We start from the raw sequence: 8,947 nt of genomic DNA, 5'->3' as shown, positions 1-8,947 counted from the left end.
CGGCAATTGGCTACGGACCAGGGGGGAGGCAAATGTAAGCACTGGCCCACAGGTGCCGGAGACCCACGCTACGCCACTGCTGAGAGTGCAGGAGCGAACCATCCTGATGTGCAGGAAGATTAGCAAGTGTGGCAGAAAACCAATGCGGCCAAGCAGGAAGTCTTCAGTAAGCTAAAACAGAAAAAAGAAGCTTATAAAAAGTGGAAATTTGAACAAATAACTAGGGAGGAGTGTAAGAGTATTGCTCGGGAAGTCAGGAATGAAATCAGGAAGGCCAAAGCACAGTTGCAGTTGTAGCTAGCAAGGGATGTGAAGGGTAACAAGAAGGGTTTCTACAAGTATGCCAGCAACAAGAGGAAGATCAGGAAAAGTGTGGATCCTTTACTAAATGAGGGAGGCAACCTAGTGACAGGATGCAGAAAAGGCTGAAGTATTTAATGCCTTTTTCACCTCAGTGTTCACAGGCAAGGTCAGCTCCCAGACTGCTGCACCTGACGGCACAGTTTGGGGAGGAGGTGATCAGCCATCAGTGGCGAAAGAAGAGGTTAGGGACTGTATAGAACACCTGAATATGTACATTTCCATAGAACGTGATTCACTTAAGGTTGCTGAGGGAGTTGGCTGATGTGATTGCAGAGCCACTGGCCATTTGCTTTGAAAACTTGTGGCGATCAGGGGAGGTCACGGATGATTGAAAAAAGGTAAATATAGTGCCCATCTTTAAGAAGGGGAAGAAGGGGGATCCAGGGACCTCCATTTTGGTAAGCATTACCTCAGTCCCTGGAAAAATCTTGGAGCAGGTCCTCAGGTCTCAAATCTTCTATAATGAGATGACTGGCTCTATGGATGTGGGGAGAGCAGTGGATATGATATACCTTGCCTTTATCGAGGCTTTTGATGCAGTCTCCCACAATATTCTGTCAGGCAAGCTAAGCAAGTACGGGTTGGATGAATGGACTGTGAGGTGGATAGAAAACAGGCTGGATTGTTGGGCTCAATGGCTTGATGTCTGGTTGGCAGCTGGTATCAAGTGGAGTGTCCTAGGCGTCAATCCCAGGGCTGGTTTTGTTCAATATCTTCATCAGCGATTTGGAAGATGGGCTGGATTACACCCTCAGCAAATTTGCAGATGACACAAAGCTGAGGAGATACACTTGAGGGTAGGGCTGGGATTCAGAGAGACCTAGATGTATTGGAGGACTGGACCAAAAGAAATCTCCTGAAGTGCAATAAGGGCAAGTGCAAAATCTTGCACTTGGGATGGAACAATCCCATGTACTGGTACAGATTGGGACTGACTGGCTAAGCAGCAGCTCTGCAGAAAAGACACTGGGGGTTACAGTGGACAGGAAGATGAATATAAGCCAACAGCATGACTTTGTTGTGAAGAAAGTTAATAGCATAGTGGGCTGCATTAGTAGAAGTGTTGCCAGCAGTGATTATTCCCCTCTATTCAGATTTGGGAGGCCACGTCTGGAGTGCTGTGTCCAGGTTTGAACTCCCCACTACAGAAAGGATTGGAGAGAGTCCAGTGGAGGGCAGTGAAAATAGGGGTCTGGGGTACATGATTTGTGCAGAGAAGCTGAGGAAACTGGGTTTATTTAGTATGGAGAAGAGAAGACAGGGGCGGGGGTGGAGAGGAGCAGCGAATTAATAGCATCCTTCAACAACCTGGAGGGTGGTTTCAAAGAGGATGAAGCTAGACTTCTCTCAGTGGTAGCAGGTAACAGAAGAAGGAGCAATGGTCTCAAGTTGCAGCAAGGTAAGTTTAGGTTAGATCAGGGGTGGGCAAAATGCAGCCTGTGGGCCGGATGTAGCCTGTCAGGCCATTCTATCTGGCCCACAGGGCCCCTAAAAATTTAGAAAATTAATATTTATCTGCCCCAGCTGCCTGTCATGCAGCCCTCAATGGCTTGCCAAAACTCAGTAAGTGGCCCTCCACCCAAAATAATTGCCTGTCCCTGGGTTAGATAGTAGGACAAACTTTCTAATGAGGAAGGTGGTAAAGGGAAGCTTGAGAGGGTCCAGAGGAGAGCCACACACATGATTGGAGGACTTGAGAGCAGGCCTTATGAGGAGAGGTTGAGCCATGGGGCTCTTCAGCCTGGAAAAGCGAAGGTTCAGGGTTGACTTGGTGGCAGCCTATAAGTACATAAGTGTATCAGGAGCTGGGAGAACATTTGTTCACCATGGCACCCCAAGGGAAGACAAGGTCCAATGGTCACAAACTCCTGGAAGACCATTTCAGGCTGGACATAAGGAAAAACTTTACGGTCCAAGTCCCCAGGGCCTGGAATAGACTCCCCCAGAGGAGGTGCAAGCACCTACTCTGGACGCTTTCAAGAAGCACTTTGATGCCTGTCTTACTGGGATCCTTTGACCCCAGCTGCCTGCCCCTTGTGAGGCCCCTTCCACCCCTAATGTCTATGAAATCTATGAAAGCACTGGAACAGGATACCTAGAGAAGTTGTGGAATCTCCATCCTTGGATGTTTTTAAGACCTGGGTAGACAAAGCCTTGGTGGGGATGGTCCAGCTAGGGATGGTCTTGCTTTGAGCAAGGAAGTGAACTAGATTGGCTCCTGAGGTCCCTTCTAACCCTAATTTTCTATGATTCTGTGAGTGACTTGGTTGGAGATGGGTTATTTTTTTCCCAAAATCACCATTTTGTTTTCAACGGGAACTATGTGAACACCTGCAGACAAAGTTCTTTGGGTATATCTGATATCTTAGACCAACTCATAAAGTTGGAAAAAATCTTTGCAAGCTTTCAGGTCTAAATACCCTTCGTCAGGCTGAGGAAGCATTGGCAGTTGGTATGTGCTCTATGTGAACACCTGTACACTCATAGTCTTTACCAGGAGAGCTGTTACTGAACATGGTCTACGTCAGCCTTTCCTAAAATGTAGCGTGATTTTTATAAAGGAGCTGTTAACTTATGTTTCATTATTATAATATTCTTAACAATGAGAAATTTTTTGGAACAGTTTAGTTGCATAGATCACAAGCACATCTGCAGATAGAATAATATTCTGTTAAAATTTTAGTGTGTAATATGTTGCACTGCTGGAACCAAAAATGCAAGAAAACTGCCAGTCTGTTAAATGTGTTAATTTAATGCCTTTTATCAGATACTAAAGATGTTGCTGCCATTAACTGACTATCATTTTCACAGTTATGGACATGATTTAGAGTTTTCTTCTTCTAGTGTCTAAATGAGATCCTGGAGTCAGCAGATGCACCTCTAGAAGTCACGGAGGGATTTATCCAGACAATTTCTTTGTCCGTTCCCTGGGGGTCATTGCTACAGGATAACTGTGCACTAGAAGTGAAAGGATTAGAGATGGTCTTCAGGCCAAGGCCTCGTCTAGGTAGGTTCATTTTATGATCTCATGGGTCAGTGGCTTGCATTGAAGGTTATTAACCATATTAAGATGTTAAGAGATTATAATGACAGTTTTATTTTAACCAGTTCTGTGTGCTAACTTACTGTCTAACATATTTTGGTTGCTACAGTTATATTAATAAATACTTTATTCCTAAAATTCAGGCATAATCTTTAATAACACTGCTCGAAGGACTGGTTGGACTGTTTCAACCTGTCTGTGTCTGCATGGGTACTACATTAGTTCAGCTGGTACTGATTAAAATTTAACCATTACTTAACCTGCCCAAAATACTTTGCTCTCATCCATTATTAAACCGCTTGTTGAAAACTTGAGGCAGTTTTGTTTATGAATGGAAACTGTTACACAAACATCCTTAGAGTTTATTTAAACCTTTTAAATATGTATAGTATACAACAGGATACAGTATCTTTTGAGACCACAAAGGACCTGAATTTTGAATGAAGGAAAGGGAAGAACATTTTTCCTTGCCTTTTTAAGTCATATAGAAGTGAAAAAGCATGAGCTTTACTACTACTTTGCATATCATCTTCAAATAGTTTAAACAAAATCACAAATATTTTTGTTCTCCTGAATTTCATTCATTTTTTTTGTTAGAACTAAGTCTTGATCAAATTTTACTTGCTAATGCAAGGGCCTTGTTACACATTACACTGTGAACTGCTCAAGTGTTGATCAGTGTTAGTGCTAGCTTGAGTTTGGAGCAGTCACACATTCAGGCCAGCAGGGACCTGGAGAACTGAAAGGTAAGAATCCATCTGCCTCCCATTCCTCCATGCTCCCTGCCCCCTAGGGCTCCCTCAGTTACCCCACCACCCCCAGGGCTCCCCGACAGCCCTCCTCCCCCTTGCTATCTGGGGAGCAGACAGAGAAGGGTTAACCTATCTGCCCTGCCCCCGTGCTGCCACTTTTGCTGGGCTGCTGCTCTCCTTCAGGCTGAGCCTGTCCAGAGAGCCGCAGCAGCGAAGGCTGGTCAGGCAGGTTACCCTTTCTTTACCTGCTCCTCTGGAACAGCTAGTGGGGGCAGCCACAAGTAAGTGGGGGAAGGAGGGCAGGGAGTAGAGATCTGTGGTGTTGGGCAGGGGCTGGGCAGTGGGCTCTGTCTGGGCCAGTGGGGGGAAGGGTGAGGGGATGTTTACACAACTGTGTAACCTAGAGTGGCCACATGTTAACATAACGTGAGCTGGGTAACGTGGATCAGAGAGAAACCTAGGCTGGAGTGGCATAACTTTAAGGTATCTAAAGAGTGATTAAAACTAGTTTCAGGTGTTAATATGTGGATAATCCAGGGGTTAAGAACTCCAGGAGCGGTCCAAAATTGCCATGTAACAAGGCCTTAAGCTAAACGGTTTACAAGAATAAGCAATAGGACTGACCAGACAAGTGGAATAACCTTCATATTGGTGTTAGAATCTAGTATTTAAGCAAAAAATAATGACTATTTGGAATTCAGTTCATCATTAATCAGTGATTCTTTACATTATTTCTTCACTTGGAAAGAGATAGTCACTGTTTCTTGGAGACCAAGGGAAGGTCTTCCTCTTGTTGCTCCCTGATCTTCCTCTTGTTGCTGACATACTTGTCACTGCTTGTGCTTTTTCTTTCCCCTGTTAGAAATTGCCTTCTTTTGTTGGTGGGGTTATTTTTTCCTGGCTATATGTTTGCTTTTTTCTTCCACAAAGCTATATCATTGAGGAAATATATATATTGAGATCTTTCTTAAAAGATTTAGATACCTGACCCCATATGAAATACCAGTTGTGACTGAGAGTAGAAGCAGTATAACATATTTATAGTCAGATTGGCTTTATTTGGGTAGCTGCTGTTTTTTCCCTTTTTTTATACTTAAGTAATATGCCTGGTCTCCATTTAATATATACTAACATTACACTGAATTAAGTGGTCGCACTGAACCTTTGTTGATATCTTCTGGCAGCTGGTTAGTTTAGGACAAGCTTCTACCACTTAACATGATTGTAACAGTATTAACCTCCATCTAAGGTTTCTCCAGACTAAAATTTAAAAATGTGATGTTAAGAGTGTTTAAAAGCCTAGTGTAGAAAAGATGTATTAAACTTTTAAAGTTGAGTGGTGCAGCTCTTGTTAAAGGCAGTGTGCTTGCTCCATTTTATACTTCTATAACACATTAACTTGTTTTGGCTAACCTGCTAATATCAAATTCTATATTCTAGACTAAACAAGGACCAAGGTAGGTACAGAACAATATTTCATTGGGTAGGTCCCTGAAGATAGCTAATTTATCTGTATCATCTGTTTTGTTGTGTTTATAACTTCTACAGCCAAATTAAGACTTACTTTATTCTACAGCATCTGGGTCTGAGCCTATGTATTGGTCAAGCTTTATGACCAGCAGCATGCAACTTGCAAAAGAGTGTCTGAGTCAAAAATTGACAGATGAACAAGGAGAAGGATCTCAGCCTTTCGAAGGGCTTGAGAAGTTTGCAGAAACTATTGAAACAGGTATGCCTTACTGTGACTTTTAAATGAACAGCTTGGGTTACATTAAATCAAATCCCACCAGATTACAGCATTACAGAAGTGTGAGCTCACTTGCTATGGCTTCTACAACTTGTTAGCAGGGACCCTGCCTCCTAACATTACAAACTGGTAGAGGTGCACCAATACATCGGTCCGATATTGGATCAGCGCTGATATAAAGAAAATTGAGTGTATCAGAAATCAGCTTTTTTCCCCCAGTGAGCCCAATAAATGCCCAATGCATGCGCACAGCTGCGATGCAGCACATAGGCAGCAAGGACCACAGCCCAGCAGCTTGGAGAGCTGTGTCTGGCTGGTAAGTCTGTTGTGGGGGAAGGGGGAGGGAAGGAGCATGGCGGGGAGCAGATCAAGGCCTCTACAGTGAGAGAGGGAATGGGGCTGGCCCAGGGGCAGGGGCAGGTGTTGCCCAGTCGGCGTGGAGCGTGGGACAGAGCCACGGCTCGTCCAGGGGGATGGAGCACAGGGGGCATGTGCCCCTGGGGCTAGGATGCACTGGACTGTTCCTGGCAGGGGGCAGGGCAGGCAGCGGGACTGGGGGAGGCTACAGTGAATTTTCAGCTGGCTGCTGACCCCACCTCCCAGCACTGTCGCTGTCCATCCCAAGCACAGCCCTGCCCAGTCCCCACCCAGGAAGAGCCTGACAGCCTGCAGCGGCAGCCCACCCTCACCCGGCACAGATCTGGGGGCACATGCCCCCCATGCCCTCCTGGGGTGAATGCAGGGTGGGAGCTGCCGCCATCCCCCCTTATGCCCTTCACATGAGCTGAAGCTCCGTTCTGCGCCCTGCCTCACCCTGAATGGGCAGTGCCTGCCCCCCCACCCCTTTACCCTCCCCTTACACCACAACAGACGTACCAGCTGGACATTGCTCTTCAAGCTGGCGGGCTGTGTATCAGAAATCAGATCGGTATTGGCCGATATGCCTCCTTAAATATCAGCTATCTGTATTGGCTCAAAGTCTCTATCGGTGCACCCATACAAACTGGAGGGGAGGATAAGACTTGTACTTTTATTTTAAAGAAAATAAAACTACTATTAAAAAACAAAACAAAACTGTTCCTACATTTTGCTGAGCCAGACCTTTATGAGGGCCAGGTTTTTTGTGCCTAGTACTGGTATAAGTCTGGACAGTTATCTTCATTGACTTAAAAGATACCTTGGTTTTGGCAGTGCCAATTCAGTGCTGCCTGTGACAGCAGGATCAATATTAAGGTTAGTAGACTTAAAATGAAAAAAACTGCTCGAAGAGCCTTCTGTACTATTTTTATTTGAAGAAAAATACATTGTGCACCTTGATGCAGCATGGTATTAATTTTAGGCTTGTTTCCACTTGAGTTTTATGAATATCTAATTGAAAGAAACAGAAGGTTGTTAGTAGAAATCCAGATTCTCATTTGAAATCTTGATATTACGTTAAAAAAATCTAATTATAACTCTACCAATGAATAAGTATCAGGTTTCAAATAAGTTGGCAGTGTGTCTCACTGATTTTGTATGTTTGTTTTGTACTTATATTGTCATCTTGTTTTCTCACTGCAGTTCTAAGAAGAGTAAAAGTTACCTTTTTGGATACTGTTTTGCGAATTGAACATGTGCCAGAAAATTCTAAAAGTGGATCTGCACTTGAAATCCGAATAGAAAGGTAATGTTTCTTTTACAACCTAGATTTACGTGGAAAATAAAAAGGAAGCTGTATCGCTGTTATACATATCTCCCTATACAATAGAGCACTGTCCACATCATCTGCACTGTTTAATTTTAATGTAATACATTTTTTGGTAAAAAATGGGTTGGAAAAAGTTTATCAAGATTATTCACATTGCAGTCTTCAGAACATTTCCAGATTTACAAAAGATAATAGTGCTTTACAGTAGGGGTGTGTGAAACGGGCCGTATTCGATTTGGAGTTGGATTCGGCCTGAATTGGGGATAGTGATTTGATATGTTGATTCGGATCACTGTCCGGATTCGATTCAGCCAAATCTGAATCTGAAGATTCGATGCTGATTCGACCATAGTTTTTTCTACATACCAAGTACTTCTGGTCCACTTCAGGGTCCAGTGCGCGGGGGGGACCCTCCCTTGCCTGTCCCTGGCTTGGTGATCGGCTGTGGGGGGACCCTGGTGCCCCCCAGACCCAGGAGGCACCAGTCACTGTTCTGGGGGGTCCCCGGTGGACCTGGAAGTGCTTCTGGTCTACTTCCGGGTCTGCTGCCGAGCATGCTGGGGACACCCCCGCACTCCCATGGGATACTTCATGCGCCCCAGCATCTCTGTATTCATGAGCCGCCTGGTACCTTGAGATATGTAGAAAAAATATTTAAAGCTGTGTCTATGTCCAAATCACTGAATTTCTCTGAATCGATTCAGAGGGTTCCAATTTGATTTGGAGAGAGTAAAGGGTCTCCTGATTCGGTTCAGATTCGGCTGCCGGATCAGGCCAAATCTCTGCCGAATCTAATCAGCGACCAAATCTTCACACAGCCCTACTATATAGTTCTCACTGAGGCAGCTGAGTCAGCAAATTTTTTTTTTTTAAATGCTCAGCACCCAGCAGCATCTGTTGTTATCTCAAGCAGCTACAAAGAGTGGTCTGAAGGGGTAACTCAGGTCTTTAAAAAAAAACTCAATTTTTGGACATTGAACTTTTGGAAGTCATTCTTCATTTAAGAAAAAAGTCAAAATCCTGCAAATGTTTTACAAAATCTTTATTATTTGATCTCTTTCTTAAGGTGCAGGAACCAGCCAGGTCCAATGCAGTATAACTTGCAAATTGCAGATGTTGCAAAAATATTCATTTAGCATATTTGATCTATGGCTTAATTTAATTAAATGGTGGTGTTATGTTATTGCAGTATAACAATCACTCCATTATAACACTGCTGTTACTTATACTGAAATGCTGATGTTTTATAGTTTGTTCCCAAACAAATGAAAAGTTACTAACTTAAGAGTTGCTGAGTCTAGTCGAAGAGAGAGCTTAGCAGTAAAAGCAACTATCCAGCCTTTCTAGTTATTCAC

The 8,947-nt window shown here is 43.9% G+C and overlaps 1 protein-coding gene across 3 annotated transcripts in view; it reads left to right on the top strand.

The window, feature by feature from the left end:
• Positions 1–8,947, top strand: part of ATG2B (autophagy related 2B) — a 76,356-nt gene that overhangs the window by 4,626 nt on the left and 62,783 nt on the right. For all 3 annotated transcript variants that reach the window (XM_025202330.1, XM_025202329.1, XM_014519259.2), the window contains exons 2-4: positions 3,208–3,370; positions 5,735–5,887; positions 7,466–7,568. In XM_025202330.1, the coding sequence (XP_025058115.1) occupies positions 3,208–3,370; positions 5,735–5,887; positions 7,466–7,568 (419 nt within the window). The remainder of the gene's footprint in view (positions 1–3,207; positions 3,371–5,734; positions 5,888–7,465; positions 7,569–8,947) is intronic.

This window comes from Alligator sinensis, unplaced genomic scaffold (genome assembly GCF_000455745.1).
Source record: "Alligator sinensis unplaced genomic scaffold, ASM45574v1 scaffold624_1, whole genome shotgun sequence".
Lineage (NCBI taxonomy): Eukaryota > Metazoa > Chordata > Crocodylia > Alligatoridae > Alligator > Alligator sinensis.
This window is presented reverse-complemented; position numbering and strand designations above follow the sequence as displayed.